This window comes from Martes martes (genome assembly GCF_963455335.1).
Source record: "Martes martes genome assembly, chromosome: 1".
Taxonomy (NCBI): Eukaryota; Metazoa; Chordata; class Mammalia; order Carnivora; family Mustelidae; genus Martes; species Martes martes.
Window position 1 is genome coordinate 117,671,783 of NC_137888.1, and position 16,752 is coordinate 117,688,534.

The following is a 16,752-nucleotide window of genomic DNA, read 5'->3' on the forward strand; positions in this document are numbered from 1 at the left end:
CTCCCACAAAGGAGGGAGTTGGGTGTGAGGTTCCGGAGTGTGGGGGAGAAGCTGATATTCTATGTTCCTGTGAGATGTCTGCTTGGGCTGCAGACCCATGGCTCTGCCCTCAGCCTGTCTGAGCAGGAGCAAAGGGGGATTGGGAAACACTGGCAGGGCAGACAGAGAGCAGGGTTGTGGAGTAGCCAGCTGTGATATTGTGATTTATAGGAAGAAATATATTTTGGCTTTCATCCCCATTCCTGACATAGAGCTCCCAAAACCCTTGGAATTTCCTAAGAGATAAGAGTGGTAAGTATCTGGTCATTCATAACCATGTCCTCTCACCCACAGCTGGGTTCATGTCAATAAGGTGGCTTTTGGAAAGCACGTAAGGGTGGGGTCTTGGTTCCCTTGCCAGGGAACCAACCATGATTAGAGGGCTAGAACTTTCAGGGGAGACGTGGGGACTAGAGATGGAGTCAATTGCCAATGGCTAATGATTTCATCAATCATGCCAATGTAATGAAGCCTCCATAAAACCCCAAAAGAATGAGGTTCGAAGAGTTTCCAGGCTGGTGGACACATGGAGATTTGGAGAGGGTGGTGGGCCAGGAGAGAGCATGGAAGTGACACGTTTTCCACCCTTGGGCATCTCTTCCCCTGGCTGTTCCTGGGTTATACCCTTTTGAAACACAGCGGTAATCTAGGAAGTCAAGTGTTTCTCTGAATTCTGAGAGACGTTCTACCGATTAATGGAAGCCAGGGAGGGTGTCACGGGAACCTCTGATCTATAGCCAATTGCTCAGAAGCACAGCTGAACAGCCTGGCCTGGTGACTGGCATCTGAACTGGGGGGGTGGGGTTGAGCAGCGTCGGGGAATCTGACAGTTTCCAGACAGATCATATCCAGACTGAGTCGGACTAGAGGACACCAGCCGCTGCTGGAGAAGAGCTGGGTGTGGGGGGGACAGCCACACATTAGGACTGGTTTCAGGATTATACCAGCCGTGGGCCAAGCAGTCACTCGCAAGGTGGCTGGTTTGAGTTGTCTGGACAGTAGTCTCTGCCATAGGGCTGGAGCCCAGGCTGGGGGCGGGGCTGGGGGCACACTTCAGTGGAGCCGTGGCAGGATGTGGGGAAGGGAGAGGTGTGAAGGGCGGGCACTCGAGCTGTGGTCATGTTGATGTCCGGGGTACAGCGCACCAGTGTGGGGGGCTGTGAAAGAGCCCCGTGGTGTCTCTGTGTCACCTGCTTCACAGTTTCTTCTAGGGTTCCCTGTCTCATCTGCTTTCCTTTTCTCTGTGCTTTTCTTTCTTCTTCCTTCTCTCTCTCTCAACCTGGGCTTTTGCTGGTCTCTCTCGAAGAACATTAGGGTTGCAACATTGGGGTCAAACGCAGGCTCTTCCAACCGGTCTCTGATGAGCACAGGGGCTCTGGGGAAGATTGAGTTACATTCTCTTGTCACTTGGTTAAAAAAAAGAAAGAAAGAAAGAAAGGAGGAACATTCTCCTAAGCCTCCTGAGATAAGATGTCATAGCCTGGCCACCAAACTCATTTTAGACCACTGATACTTTCATTCTCAGGGTGCCGAGCCTCCTAAAGTTTCTGCCTCATTTGGGAACCCCCTTTAAGGCTGAGGAGTTAGTCCAGTGGGATCCTGGGAGTGAAAGCTTCTTGTATGCAGTTGGGTAAGCAGACACGGACACGAAGCAGTCTTCAAGGGGGACAGGAGAAGCTGAGATGGAAGAGGAATGCGATTTCTAACCGCACGGTGGGAGACCCGTGGGGAGGGCCGACACCTGCATCGTGCGTGAAGCAAAGTTCAGGGTGTTAGAAATGGGAACCTAAAGAATTGACTTATAGGAAAGTAAAGGGCAAATCAGCGGAGGTCGGGGCCAAGCACAGATTTTCTAGTCAGGCGTGGGGGATTCAAACCCGGCCGTGGGCTCCCGGCAGTCCTGCCTCTCCTCCAGGCCTCCTTCCTCCGCTCCGCGCAGGGGCCCTCTCCCTGCCTGCCTCCCAGGGGTGTTGTGAGGACCAAAGGAGAAGATGGCTGTGGAAGGTGAAAGCGTTCTCTAAATTATTACTCCTTGTTGTCAAGAGCCGCCATTGTCACTGCTGTTTCTAATAAAGAAAGCCATGGTGGGAAACAACGCAAGGAGAGACGGGAAGCTGGGCCATGTCCCGAATCGGGATGTTAGGATTCACCAAACAGGTCTCGTGGTACCATTTGTTCAAGAACAAGCATAGGTTGGCACGGTCTTGCTCTGAGCCCCAGCCACTGTTCTCACACTTACTGATCTTCAGGAGATCCCGTATTTGTGGCTTGTGAAACACAGAGGGACGGGAACACACACAGATGAAAGGCGCTCCGGCTGGCTTCGGGGACTGGCAGGAGATGCCAAGGGGTCTGAAGTCTTCACTGATGGTCCTAATGATTTTTTGAGGCCCTTTCTTAATCTGTGAGTGCATGATACAAAGAGAGAAGAGGGGAGGGGCTTCTCTCCTTTTGTTCGGACCTCGGTCAGTGGGCCTCAGGCTTTGGTGCTAGGCCCGGGGCGCGTCCATTGCTCTCCGCCATTCGGGAGTCACGCTCCTGCGACTCTGACTGTAGATGTTCTTTCCCATTCTCTTGATCTCTTTGCCTTCTCACTGTGTCTATAGATCACCCACTGGCTCGGTTAGACTCCCTGTACACACGGCTTCCTAGCTGCCCCTCCCCCCACCCCTGCGAGGTGAGAGTCCTCCATTGCTGCTGTGGCCTGAGGTACTGGAGGGTGACAGATGTGTGCACGTACACTACCAGGCCTGTGCAAGAGGGTTCACAACACCGGCTGCTACCGGTGGTCTTTAAGCCACTTGAGTATTTCTGCAAGGTTTAGTTTCTTCAGCAAAGAGCTTCCACTTGAGCGTTTGTTAAATTGCCTTTGTTATTTTTGAACTGGAAATGTGAGGAAGGCATGCGTTTAACCACTTATAAACCTCTGGTTCTAAACAACTGCCAAAGGACACCTTAGGGTCCTGGGGGATGGGACGGAGGGGGCTCGGAGGTCGCTGGGACAGCAGGGTCTGGTCAGGAAAGCAGCCATTGCTCCAGGTGTTTTAAACAGCAGGAACTCAATAGCAGAATTCATCACGGGGTGTTCGGGATGGAGGGGCAGAAAGTATAAAGTCAGTCTACCTGAAGATTAGTGACTTCTGGAAGCTGTTCCCGCGCTGGGACGGGAGGACTGACAGGGAACATGTTACACGCAACCAATGAATCATTGAATGTTATATATATGATGTACTCTGTGTTGGCTAATTGAATTAAAAATGAAAGAAAGAAACAAAGAAAGAGAGAAAAGAGAGGGAGAGAGAAAGAAAGAAAGGGGAAGAAAGAAAGGAAAGAAAGAGTGAAAAGGAAAGGAGGAAAGAGGCCTTACCCTGTGCTCATGACCACTGCCTGAGCTGGGGTCCAGGATCCCATGCTCACTAGAATTGCCCCCACCTACCTTCCAGAGGCCAGAACTCAGTCACCTGGCCATAGCCATCTGCAAAGAGGCTGGAAGGTGTAGTCTACTGAGCGGCCGGAATTAAAGAGAACCGGCACACTGGTTAGCTTGCCTCTGCCCACTTGGATACAGGAGTCACTGTCAGGAGAGAACAGTGACCCTTCGGCAGAAACAGCCTCCAAGACCCCGTGTGTGCACGCACACGCCTGCCCTACACGGCCAGGTGGGTGGACCGGCAAGCTGAGCTTTGCTAGCCCCCTCCCTTTCCACTCCCCTCCCCTTCCCTCCCTGGTCCTCTGCAGCGAGGCTAGCTGAGTTCCATGTGCTCTGTTTCCAGGGGGAGCTGGCCCAGCGCCAGCCCTGGTGGAAGAGCCAGCTGTTCGTGTGGGAGCCAGTGCTGTTCGGGACCTGGGATGGTGTGTTCACGTCCTGCATGATCAACATTTTTGGGGTAGTCCTCTTCCTGAGGACTGGCTGGCTGGTGGTGAGTGGACAAGCTGGTGGCCCTGCAGTTTCTTGGGGGCCCGTGATCCGGCAGGCTCTGCGCTCTCGGGCACTCCGCAGCTCAGGCGACAGACCCCGAAGCACGGGTGGCCCAGAGATCGAGATAAGAAGCAGGCACACCACCTAGCTAGCACTGCTGTTTCAGCGAGAATCCTGAGAACCGAGGCCTCAGATGAAGGCTCCAAGGGAAACTTCACCACGGATTTAAGTTATACGACCTCACAGATATGAGGAATAGGAGTGCAGAAGTCAGGGCACATCATGGGTGGGACTGCGGGTGGATCAGAGAAAGCAGACTGGTGGCAACTTTGCCTCCAGCTGGTGACCCTCTCCAGCTTTCTTGGCATTCTCCCGCTTCACGTGTGCCCTCCTGGTGGCACCAGCTCCTTTGCCCACACAGTCGCCTCCCCCGGCGACCCGCGGACCTCATGAGTAAGGCTGCACACGGCTGTGATGGGTCAGAGGCACGTGAGATGGTGGGGGCAGTTTGCTTCTTCCATACGGAAAACAAAGGGCCCTGCTTTGTGCCTTCCGTGAACCATCTTGGGAACTTCCAAGCAGATGCGTGTCCTGAGCAGGGGTCTGAGCCCCTTACACGGGGCTTTCCATAAACTAAACAGGCTGCTTGAAACAAAAGGGTAGCCTGTCAGGAATCGTGGATGAGCCCCTACTGTGTTCCAGGACTACTGTGTGCCAATGGGATTGCAGAATAGAAGGCCCCGTTCCTCCCCCGGGTAAGCCAGCAGCCCTCCCTACTGGGTTGATTTCACATCAGGAACCCAACTGAGGTCTCAAGGTAGCATGAACTCCCTCAGGAGTGGAACAGGCCCCGAGTGTACGGTTGCTATGGGATCCAGGAAAGTGGAGTCCTGGGGGAGGCGTGGTTCCGCAGGCTCTGAGAGGTGAGCGGGATTGCAGGGGTGAAAGACAGAGCAGGCCATTCAAGGTGTGGACTGTACCAGTCAGCGTTCTTCAGAGAAACAGAGCCAATACCAATAGGAGATATCTATCTATGAGACATCTAGGACATCCTATATATATGACTGTGGGGTCGGGCGAGTCTAAGTGAGACTCAGGTAAGCATTGAGATTGCAGGCTTGAGGCTGAAGGCTGGGAACACAGAATTTCTATGTTGCAGTCTGGCAACAGAATTCTTTCTTCTCTGGGAAACTTCAGTCTTTGCTGTTAAGACCTTCAACAGTCTTGGGGCGCCTGGGTGGCTCAGTGGGTTAAAGCCTCTGCCTTCAGCTCAGGTTATGGTCCCAGGGTCCCGGGATCGAGCCCCGCATCGGCCTCTCTGCTCTGCAGGGAGCCTGCTACCTCCTCTCTCTCTCTGCCTGCCTGTCTGCCTACTTGTGATCTCTGTCTGTCAAATAAATAAATAAAATCTTTAAAAAAAAAAAAAAAGACCTTCAACAGTCTGGAGGAGGCCTACCAGCAGTAGGGAGGGTCACCTCTTTCGTCTAAAGCCTACTGACTGTAAATGTTAATCACGGCTTAAAACAAACACAGTAACATCTAGACTGCTATTTGACTAAACCAGTGGTCACCATAGCCAATCCAAGTTGACACAAGATTAATCATCACATGGGCAAATTCTGGGGGAGTAAAGGTGCACCGTGGTGGGGTGGGTGGGGCTCTTAGCCCTTCAGGAGGCCTGGCGAGGCCGGACCTTCCTGAGCTCGTGCTCCACTCCATACACAGGTCCTTAGCTCAGGGTTCAGCCTTAGTCATGGCCTCGAGGGGTCTGAATTTTTTTTTTTTTTTTTTTTTTTTAACACATGGAGAGCTTAGAGTAGGGTCAGCAGCCTCCCTAGCGTGGATGCTAAGAATTCATGCCTCTTACATCCCTCCCAAACTTAGAGAGACTCCTGCTTACAAAAACCCAATGCCTCCAGCTCAGACTCCTTGTCCTGCCCCCAGATTTAGGCATCTGGAATCCACCTCTGTTTTTGCCCCTTCCTAAAGGCTACCTCATTGCCCAGCACCTCTCCATCCTGTGTCCGAGGGAGGCCCATCAGTCTGACTGCTACGGCAGAGGAAGGCCTGGCCAGTGACCGCTGGGCCCCCAGGCCTGGCTTCATGCATGGGGTAGTTATGGAATGGTAGAAGGAGAAAAAGGTAAGCTCTCTCTCTCTCTCTCTTTTTTTAAGTAGGCTCTGCACCCCACGTGAAGCTCAAACTCACAGCCCCTAGATCAAGAGTTGCACGCTCTACCAACTGAGCCTGCCAGGCACCCCTAAGTGCTCTATTTTGACTCTTAAGTCTTTAAGGACCTCTTCTTAACTCTCCCACTGGGCTCTTTTTTTGGAGGAATGGCGAGGCAGAAGCGTATGTTCCATCCCCAAAGTGAAGGTACAAGTCAAGTCGTGTTACATTTTCCATTGCGACAGAGGGCAGGACTCCAGTACCTAGCAGCCTAAGGCACAAACCTATATGATCTCAGAGTTGCTGGGGTCCAGGGACCCAGCTGCAGCATAGCTAGGTGCCTCTGGCTCGGGATCTCTGCTGGGGATGCCCTCAGCCCATCAGCCAGGGCCGCCATCCCACCCAAAGGCTCTACCAGCGGAAGATCACCGGTGTGGTGGTCGGCCGGCCTTGTCACGGGAGGCCTCTTCCTAGGGCTGCCTCTCTACGTGCCACTGACTTCCCCAGGATGAGCGACCTCAGAGAGAGAGAAAGAGGGAGAACGAGAGAGAGCACGCACACCCAAGATGAGAGCCACGGTCTTTTTATATCCTCATCTCAGAAGCGATATCCCTTTACTTCTGCAGTGTTCTGTTCATTAAAAGTGAGTCACCAGGTTCAACCCCAGCTCAAGGGGAGGAGATGACACAGGGCACGTGTGCCGGGGGCTGGGGATCCCGGGGGCTGCCTTGGAGGCTGCCTGCCACACCAATACAATACCTTTTGCCCTGACATGATGTGAGCTCTGAGATTCATTTTACCTGAAAAGCCATATTTGATCATGGAAAAAAAGGCAAATGTGCAATGGCAAAAATAAGATAGAACTACAAGGAGGTGGCATAAAACTCAATCAGGAGAAGTCATGCCAGATGATTTTCAAATAGACTATACGAACTCTAAAGATTAATTTGGCAGCACGCTTATGACTTGGAAGATGTTAAAGTGGCAATTTTGGTATGAAAAGTCAAAGATCAGTGGATATCTTTTTTTTTTTTTTAAAGATCTTTTTTATGTATTTGAGAGAGAGAGAGAAAACACAAGCTGGGGGGAGGGGCAGAGGGAGAGGGAGAAGCAGGCTCCCCACAGAGCAGGAAGCCTGATGTGATGCGGGGCTTGTTCCTAGGACCCTGAGATAATGACCTGAGCTGAAGACAGACGATTAACCCACTGAGCCACCCGAGCGCCCCCACAGGATATCTTTTTTTTTTTTTTTTAAGATTTTATTTATTTGACAGAGATCACAAGTAGGCAGAGAGGCAGGCAGAGAGAGAGGAAGGGAAGCAGGCTTCCCGCTGAGCAGAGAGCCCGATGTGGGGCTTGATCCCAGGACCCTGGGATCATGACCTGAGCCGAAGGCAGAGGCTTTAACCCACTGAGCCACTCAGGCGGCGCCCCCCCCCCCACCCCACCGGATATCTTATTATCACATGCAAACAGTTTGAAAGCATGAACAAAGGAAGAAAATGTAGCTCTATAATTTCATTAAAAAATATGAAATCAGGGCGCCTGGGTGGCTCAGTTGGTTAGACATCTGCCTTCGGCTCAGGTCATGATCCCAGGGTCCTGGCATCAAGTACCATGTCAGGCTCTCTGCTCAGTGGGGAGCCTGCTTCTCCCTCTCCCTCTGCCTGCGCTCTACCTACTTGTGCTCTCTCTCTCTCTGACAAATAAGTAAATAAAATCTTTAAAGAAAATATATAAAATCAGCAAAATAGGAAACTGTCTGAATAAAGTCTAACTGAATAAAGCACATCCTGCTCTCTTGGTACTCCCAGTCCAGAGGTCAAGATGGACTTGGAAGCAGACCCATCTTTAAGTACTTTAAGTATTATAAGACCCACAGATAAGTACTGTGGTACTTCTAAGTACCTGGGTACTTATAAGAGTACTGTAGGAGCCGGAGGAAGGTTCCAGGGACAGCTTCCTGCAGGAGGAAGCCCCTAACCACTGAGTCTTAAGTGAGGCTGTCCAGAAGGTGGAGTGAGCAGGAAAGGCGTGCTGCACAGGGGGGCGGAAGGAAGAGCGTGGGCCTTTCTTTTTTTTTTTTTTTTTAAAGATGTTATTTATTTATTTGACAGATAGAGATTACAAGTAGGCAGAGAGGCAGGCAGAGAGAGAGAGAAAGGAGGAAGCAGGCTCCCTGCTGAGCAGAGAGCCAGATGCAGGGCTCCATCCCAGGACTCTGGGATCATGACACGAGCCGAAGGCAGAGGCTTTAACCCACTGAGCCACCCAGGCACCCGAGCATGGGCCTTTCTGCCAGGGCATGGGGATGAGGACTGGGGGGTGGAGAGGGGTGGATTAGGAGGGGCCACAGGAGCACCCTGCTGGTGGCGGCAAGTCCCTGAAGAGCTTGAAACAAGGACCTTGTCTTTCATTTGGAATTCCTTCCAGGCCTTCCTCTTGTGCGCTGCCTCTGTCCTTTTCCTGGTGCCTCACCTCTACTCAGCTCTTCCTCCCCACCCCTGTGACAGCCCTGGGGGGCGTGGGGGGAGGTGGTCAGTGCTCCTGGGAGGGCCCCCCCGTCCTAACCCCTTCCCTTGCCCCTTACTGTTGTGTTGCAGGGAAACACAGGAGTGCTCATGGGCATGTTCCTGGTGTCCTTCGTCATTCTGGTGGCCCTCGTCACTGTGCTGTCCGGCATCGGTGTCGGGGAGCATTGTGGGGTCGGCAGCGGGGGTGTCTACTCGATGATCTCCTCGGTCCTCGGCGGGCAGACCGGAGGCACGATCGGGCTGCTCTATGTGTTCGGACAGGTGAGCCTGGGTGGCTGGGGCTGGGCAGCCATGCCCGGAGGCCCTCGGCATGTGGGATCTGTTCCTGCTTTTCCCCATTTTATAGATGGGCAGCTGGGGGCTCTGAGAGGGACTTGGAGAACCCAGCCCTCCATCCAGGGCCCTGACCCAGAGTCCAGTGCTCCTTGCTCTCCATCTCTCGTGCCTCCCGGCATCCTGATTTGCCCTGGAAGCCAGGGCCTGGGCTGCCTGTTCTAGGGAGGGAGTGCAGGACAGTGGCCAGAGCCTAGGTGGCGGCTGGGTGGCCCCATCCCTGGGGCACTTTGGTGCTGAAGGGGGGACACTTCACCTTCCTGGACCTTCTGGGAAGCAGGCCCTTCTCTGATGAGCGGGAGCTCGGGTCTCATTGACCGCTTGCTGGCCTTGAGGGGGAGGCTGAGAGCCCCTGTCGCCCTGTTTGAGGAGGGCGTCCTCACGGGGAGGTGGCGTGGCGGGGACGCGGGCTCTCACACCACCAGTGGGCACGGAGGCGTGTGGAGGCTTATGTAGCGGAGACACAGGGCCAGGGACCTGACACTGAGGACACACAGCTCCTGCGTTAAGAAGCGGCTCTTTGTGAGCACTTCTTGGCTTAGAAAAGGCTTTTATGATCGTGCAAAGGGTGGTGGGTGGTTGAAAAAGCAGTTTGAAGGAAGGAATTTGTTTAAGTAAGAGTACAGGAGTCTCCTCAGAGAAAGCACAGGTTTTCTTTCTTTTCTTTTTCAGCAACAGAAACAGGTATTTTAGCCTAAGTACATCTTCTTCAACTGCACAAAGGCGTGTGTGTGTGTATGTGTGTGTGTGAGATGTGCATGGAAGGCAGAGAGATTGTCACCACGCTCTTAAAAACCACTTGCCTTTAGCAGAGGAAGAGCTTTACGCATTTTAGTTTGGGAGGCGAGTGAGAAATGCTCCGTTTACCTTATTACCTTGGTTATTTGTCTGTCGGACTTTTATGTTTGTGTGGTCTCATAGGTGAGCAGGTAGCAGCCCCACTCTCTGGGGAGACCAGCTCCCCGGTGGCAGCAGCTTACCAGACCAGGGGCCAGCCAGAAGGGATGAAGGGAGGGGAGGAAGCTGGGATGTTGAGTCTCCGGTGTGTGTGCTGCTTAGAAGGAAGCAGAGAAAGTGTTTTCTGCACGCAGGTCAGAAACACTGGGCCCCTCTGCTCAGAGTCCCCAGCACACCTCTCCTTTGCCTGTCTCTGACCGGGCTGGGCTCTCTGATCAGGGCTGGGTGCTGCGGAATCCTTTTTATATGCTATTGCATTCCATTTGCTAGGCTTTTGTTGAGGAAGTTTCCATATGTATCCGTGAGGGATATTGGTCTACAGTTTTCTTGTGATATCTTTGCCTCGTTTTGCTCTCATGATAAAGCTGGCACAATAGAATGAGTTGTGAGGTGTTCCCTCCTCTTCTATTTTTTGGGAAGAGTTTCTAAAGGATTGGTGTTAATCCTTCTTTAAATGTTTGATAAAATTGAGTGGTGAAACCATCTGGTCCCAGGCTTTGCTTTGTAGGAAGTTTTCTTTTTCCTTTTCCTTTTTTAAAAAAGAGTTATTTATTTATCTATTGGAGAGAGAGAGAATCGTGCGTGCGTGTGCGCGCACGCGCGCGCCTGAGCATAGGGGAGGGGCCAAGCGAGAAGGGGAGAGAGACTCTCAAGCAGATGCCCCGCTGAGTGAACCCCCCCCCCCCACCCGATGAAGCAGGGCTCGATCCCATGACCCTGAGATCAAGACCTGAGCTGAAATCAAGAGTCAGCCAGCTTACCCGGCTGAGCCACCCAGGCGCCCCATAGGAAGTTTTTGATAACTAAATCAATCTCTTTATTCACATAGGCATATTCCGATTTCTGCGTCTCCTTAAGTCAGTTTTGGTAGTTTGGGAATGTGTCCATTTCATCTCAGTCCTGTAATTTATTGGCACATGATTGTTCATAGATTCCTTATAATCCTTTTACATTCTGTAAGATTGGTAGTGTGTCTTTCATTCCCGATTTCGATCATCTGAGACTTCGCTCCCTTGTTCAAGTCAGGCTTAATAGTGAAAAACTCAACTGCAAAGAAGCAATTTTTGGTTTTGTTGATTTTCCATTTGTTTTTCTGGTCTCCAATTTATTCCTGTTCCCGTCTTTATTATTTCCTTCCTCCTGCTTCCTTTGGGTTTACTTTGCTTTTCTTTCTCCAGTTTCTGAAGGCAGAAGATTAGGTCATTGATTCAAGACCCTTCTTCTTCCGGGGTGTGGTTGGGGAGTTTCTGAGGGCCCCCATTCGTGGTTCTTACTGACCTCTAACCTCATCATTCCAGGGCATGAATACGTTCTTTTTATTTATTTCTTTTTATTATTGTTACATTCCTTTCTAGAGCAGGAGTCAGTGAACTCCAACTATGAAGGGCCATATAGTGAACATGTTAGTTTTTAGGAGTCCTACAGCTCTGTCACAGCATAGCAGCATTGTTATCTCCAGTTCGCTCTTGGTATTTAGTCAAAGGCATGTTTGAGTCATGAGGGGAAGGCAGGAAAACATCCATGTCTCTCTCTCATCTCCCTCTCAGGGATGACTGTGTTTCTCTGACATTTATTGGGCTTCCCCCCGTACCCGTATATAGACAGAAATGCCTCCTGTAAGCTGGGGGAACACAGACGATCACATGTCTAGTTGCAAAACAAGCTGATCTCATTGAAGAATGGGACCTCTTTGTGAGCTTCTCTCCAGTACGGGAACTATATCGCCCTTCCAGTCTACCTAAAAGAGCTGGAAATTAATGGTGCCTGCTTCCCAGAACGCTTTTCATACAGTCAGCCCATCACAAAGTATTTACTGAACGCTTGTAGTAACATGGTTAGCAAATGCCAGGGCTTTGAAAAAGTGCAATCAGCATAGAAATTTTTGTTTTTTACAATGTTTGCATTCTTGGTGGCTTGGGGTATAGCGGAGACACAGGGCCGGGGGCCTGACGCTGAGGACACACAGCTCCTGTGTTAAGAAGCGGCTCTTTGTGAGCACTTCTTGGCTTAGAAAAGGCTTTTATGATCGTGCAAAGGGTGGTGGGTGGTTGAAAAAGCAGTTTGAAGGAAGGAATTTGTTTAAGTAAGAGTACAGGAGTCTCCTCAGAGAAAGCGCAGGTTTTCTTTCTTTTCTTTTTCAGCAACAGGAACAGGTATTTTAGCCTAAGTACATCTTCTTCAACTGCACAAAGGCGTGTGTGTGTGTGTGTGTGTGTGTGTGTGTGTGTGATGTGCATGGAAGGCAGAGAGATTGTCACCATGCTCTTGACAGACTTCCATGCATGAAATAAGAATAGATTATGGAACCAGATAATTAATCCCATGGTACTGGCAGTAAGCATAATACTTATTCAGAAAAGGGGGATGAAGAAAGGCTTCATGAAGAAGGAGGAACAAGACCAAGGCCAGAGTGGACTTTGTTCCCTGAGAGAACAATGGGGACAGAGCACAGTGAAGATGGTGACCTGCTGGCCTGGGGGGATGCGGGAGGAGTGAACCTGACCGAGAGAAGGGGGCTGAGAATTACGGAGGATGAGGTTGGTGTTATTTTCAAAGACTTATTTGAAGTTGAGTTTTAAATATTTTTTTAAAAAGGTAAAATCATGGCTTTCAGGCAAATATAAAATATACATGTGCCAAAGAGTTTGTTTAACTCATTAATTAATGGAGGAGCCAGTCAGATGTTAAAGAGCAGTTGAGAAGCTAGGTATTGATTATCTAGTTCCTGGTTAAACAATTTCATAAATAAGTTTCAGGATCGGATTGCCGAACAAAAGTGGTTAATGTCTTACAGGATAACAAAACTGAGTCTTCTGGGTTATCTGTTCCACCGGACAGAAGTTATTTGCATCTCTGTTGGAAAGAATCTATAAATTGACAGTAACTTCACAAAGTCTGGGACATTTACCACGTTTAATCAATAGTAAACAATGAGTAGAACTAAGCACATACACCTAGATAGTCCTTGGGTAGCCTCTGCTCCAGATGACATTGAAAAGATGTGCTGCCCACTTTTTTTTCTTATTTTAAGATTTAGGTATTTTTTTTTTTTTAATAATAACGACCTACAAAGAAATGGAGAAAAAAAACCTGGGGTTTGCTTCAGTGCCTTTCTAAGACCCTGAGATGGGACCCCCTGTGAGCTTCTGTTCTCTGTTCAGCTTTTTTTTTTTTTTTAAGATTTTTTTATTTGTTTGAGAGAGAAAGTGCATGAAAGGGGAAGGGGCAGAGGGATAAGTGACTCCCCACTGAGCAGGGAGCCTGGAGCTCTATCCCTCTATCCTGGGACCACAGGATCACAACCTGAGCTGAAGGCAGATGCTTAACGACTGAGCCGCCTAGGTGCCCCTCTGTTTAGCTCTTGAATAACTCAGAGAAGTTCCAAGTGTTCTTTGGCCCAGGGTCCCATCTCCTTCCTCCTGTGATCTTCTCACCACAGTCACCACTGACTGGTGGTCACTCCTCAGGGGGACGGTAGAGACTAGATGAGAAGAAATGTGGCCCGAGGCAGGGGTCACAGGCGGGAAGGGCTCACTGAGCCCTCATGGTGGTTCCCACCTGCTGAGCCCTGACAGCGTGGGTGGGGCTTCCGAGCCTGGCGGCTCTGTCCTGTGGCTTCCGGGTGCTATGTTCTCCTGACCACTCGGCCACTCTGTCAGTGTGTCGCAGGTGCCATGTACATCACTGGCTTTGCTGAGTCCATCTCCGATTTGCTGAGCCTCAGGAGGATCTGGGCGGTGCGAGGAATTTCGGTCGCGGTGCTTCTGGCCTTGCTGGGCATTAACCTAGCGGGCGTCAAGTGGATAATCCGGCTGCAGCTGCTGCTGCTGCTCCTGCTGGCCGTGTCCACGCTGGACTTCGTGGTGGGCTCCTTCACGCATCTGGACCCAGGTGAGCCTTCTGGAGTCTGTCAGATGGCCTTCTCGGGCTCTGCAGGGCTTTCCAGAGGTGAACGGGTGTGAGTTTGCCAGGCTCCGCGCCCGGAAGCATTACCTACGGCGAGGGCGTTGTCCGTAGAGCAGGTGAGTGGACGCGTTCTGGCTGCAAAGGCCCCCTCCTCACACAGGTGTTTTCCCGTAACACGTTGTCCACCTTTCTTTTTATTTTCTTTCTGTTTAAAAACAAAAACAAAAACCAGGACCGAACGTTTAGCTAAAACAAAGAATAAAGTAGAACTGGACTAGATAAAGATGAAATTCCTAACAGTGACTGGGAGTGTGGTAGGAAATAGATCTGGAAGAAGAAAACAAATTTTAATTTTGTGCATCAATATTTTGTTGTTTTTTTTTAAGGATGCAGATATAACAAAGGTTAACAACTGTCATTTGTGGGAGATGGGGACAGATACAGTTTGATAACCTACAGTGTTATAGAGCAATTTTTTTTTTCAAAATAAAGTAAGAATAAGAAAAGAATTAAATTAAATTTAAATTTAAATTAAAAGAAAAAAATAAAAATGTTTTTCAAAATAAAAATAAGAATCCATTAACTGAGCTAAGGCAGGAGGAATGACAGGTGCACTCTGCACCATTTGGAAATGGTGTTTTATGTTGGTAATGAATGGACCCCTGTTTAACCCTGAGTTTTCCTGGGCTTGGACGGTGGTGCTCCGCAAGTCTAAGCCTAAATCCTTGCCCTTTGAGTGGGATGCTGTTATCCAGAGCATCTGTAACTTTGTAGCCTTGTGATCCCGGTTGGTTTGGCGTCTGAAGTCTTTGTTCTCTCCAGAGTACAGGGCTGTTCGTAGGACACAGGAGAAAAAAGGATACTTCCCTCGTTGGGGGCTCTGGCTTTTTATGGTGTCTACATTGGAATCTGGACAGGGAAAGGGAAATGGGGCCATCCTCTGTGTTAGAAAAGGGAAGAAGACCCGCGGCACAAGCATCTGTAATGGTGGGAGTGCTGGCTTTGCTCCATGCCTTGTGCAGGGCACTGCACGTGGCTTACCTCATGTCATCCATGAGAGAAGAACAGTGGTTCCCATTTTGCAGATGAGGAAACTGGGGGTTATGCCGTTTGTGGTGTTGAAGGGCAGAGCTTCGAATGAAGCAGGATCTATTCGACTCTACAGCTGTGCTGTTTCCGAGGTGGGAAGCTGTGCCTGTCTTCACACTCCCAGCTGTCTTTTTGTGATCCTAGCTCTGCTTTCCCCCAGGAAGGCTGTCCCTGACATGTGTTCTAAACACCCTCGTCTTTCATGAAAAACACTGGTTGGGGGCACCTGGGTGGCTCAGTGGGTTAAGCCTCTGCCTTCGGCTCAGGTCATGATCTCAGGGTCCTGGGATCAAGGCCGGCATCAGGCTCTCTGCTCAGCGGGGAACCTGTTTCCCCCTCTCTCTGTCTGCCTCTCTGCCTACTTGTGATCTCTCTCTCTGTCAAATAAATAAATAAAATCTTAAAAACAAACAAACAAACAAATAAACCCTGGTTGCTGGATATTCAGAGATCAGTTGGTACATGCTACTCAGGCCTTTCTAGTTTTTCGTAGGTTAAAACTCTCCTATTGGACACCTGTCACTCCTCTGAGCTCCCTGGGTGCCCCCGACACTCTGGCATCCTGAGTCCTCTCCTAGAACCTCCCGAATGCCCAGGATGTAGGGTCTGCAGGGTTAAGCCCTGTGCAGGAGGGATGCCCCCAGGACCCACTTCCATGCTAAGGGCCAGTCAGAGCAGTGTCCAGACCATCCCTTGGTGCCTGGGCCTCGCAGCTAAACATTTGGAGCATCTCCATTGGAGGGGAGGAGTGATTTGTTTCCTGGCCTTACACCAACCATAGAGACAAGCCCGCATCCGGAGGGAGACCTGCTGGCTGCTTGGCTGTCAAACTAGCTGTCAGTGGAGACGAGGGAGTCTACCCGGGTCTCCCGTTCCCAAGTGCTTTCTCCCTCCATCCGCGTGGTTGCTGAAAGAGCATAACTCATTAAATTGCAGGGTATACTCCTAGACTCTTTGAAACCTTGCTAGGCTGATGTGTTTTCCTTCTTCTCAAACAGAAGCTGTCTTGGCTGCTCTCCTGTTACTCCAAGTAGTTCTCCTTCTTTCTGGTCAGTACATTAGCTGGGTGTAGTGTGAAGTGAAATTTATTTTCAATCATTTCCATGGCAACTGGCCCCTCTCGGATCTGTTTTTGGTATCACTGATGTTTTCTATGTGCTACTTTCTTTGCAGTTAGAAATCCAAACTAAAACTAGACCATAAACCTTCCGAATGGATTTAGCAGCCTGATTGCAGCTCTTTGGGAAAATGACAGGCACATAGACATATGAAAAAAGACTGGAAAAAGGACTGGAAGGAACTATGCCTAAGCGTCAGCAATGACTGTCTGCTGAGATTATGGGTGCCCATATTATTTTATTTTTACTTTTCTGTCAGTTGATTCGTGCTGCGTAAAAAATGAATAGACTGTATTTTGGAGAGCAGTTTTAGGTTTGTAGAAAATTGAGCAGATGGTCCAGAGGTTCCCGTCTTTCCCCGCTCTTATTAATGTCTCGCGGTCCTGTGGAATGTTTGTTACAAGTGGGAAACCGATGCTGATAGCATACTGCCCGAAGCCCATGGTTTAGGTAAGGATTCACCCTTCCTATTGTGCAGTTCTGTGAGCTCTTGCACATCATAAAGATGTGTATCCACCATCACAGTATCATACAGAATAGTTTAATGCGCCAGAAATTCCTGTGCCCCAGTTATTCCCACCTCCTGCCCCGCCTACCCCTCCCCCCCCGAATTCTTGACAACCACTGATCTTCTTGCTCTCTCTCTTATTTTGCCTTTTCTAGAACATCATATTTGGAATCACACAGT

At 50.1% G+C, this 16,752-nt stretch overlaps 1 protein-coding gene across 2 annotated transcripts in view; it reads left to right on the forward strand.

Moving 5' to 3' along the window:
• Positions 1–16,752, forward strand: part of SLC12A8 (solute carrier family 12 member 8) — a 135,011-nt gene that overhangs the window by 19,792 nt on the left and 98,467 nt on the right. Inside the window, exons 2-4 of one of the 2 annotated variants that reach the window (XM_080825078.1) lie at positions 3,813–3,959; positions 8,731–8,922; positions 13,611–13,842. In XM_080825078.1, the coding sequence (XP_080681204.1) occupies positions 3,813–3,959; positions 8,731–8,922; positions 13,611–13,842 (571 nt within the window). Of the gene's footprint in view, positions 1–3,812; positions 3,960–8,730; positions 8,923–13,610; positions 13,843–16,752 lie in introns of those variants that run through there. The other variant, XM_080825079.1, reaches the window with a different exon arrangement.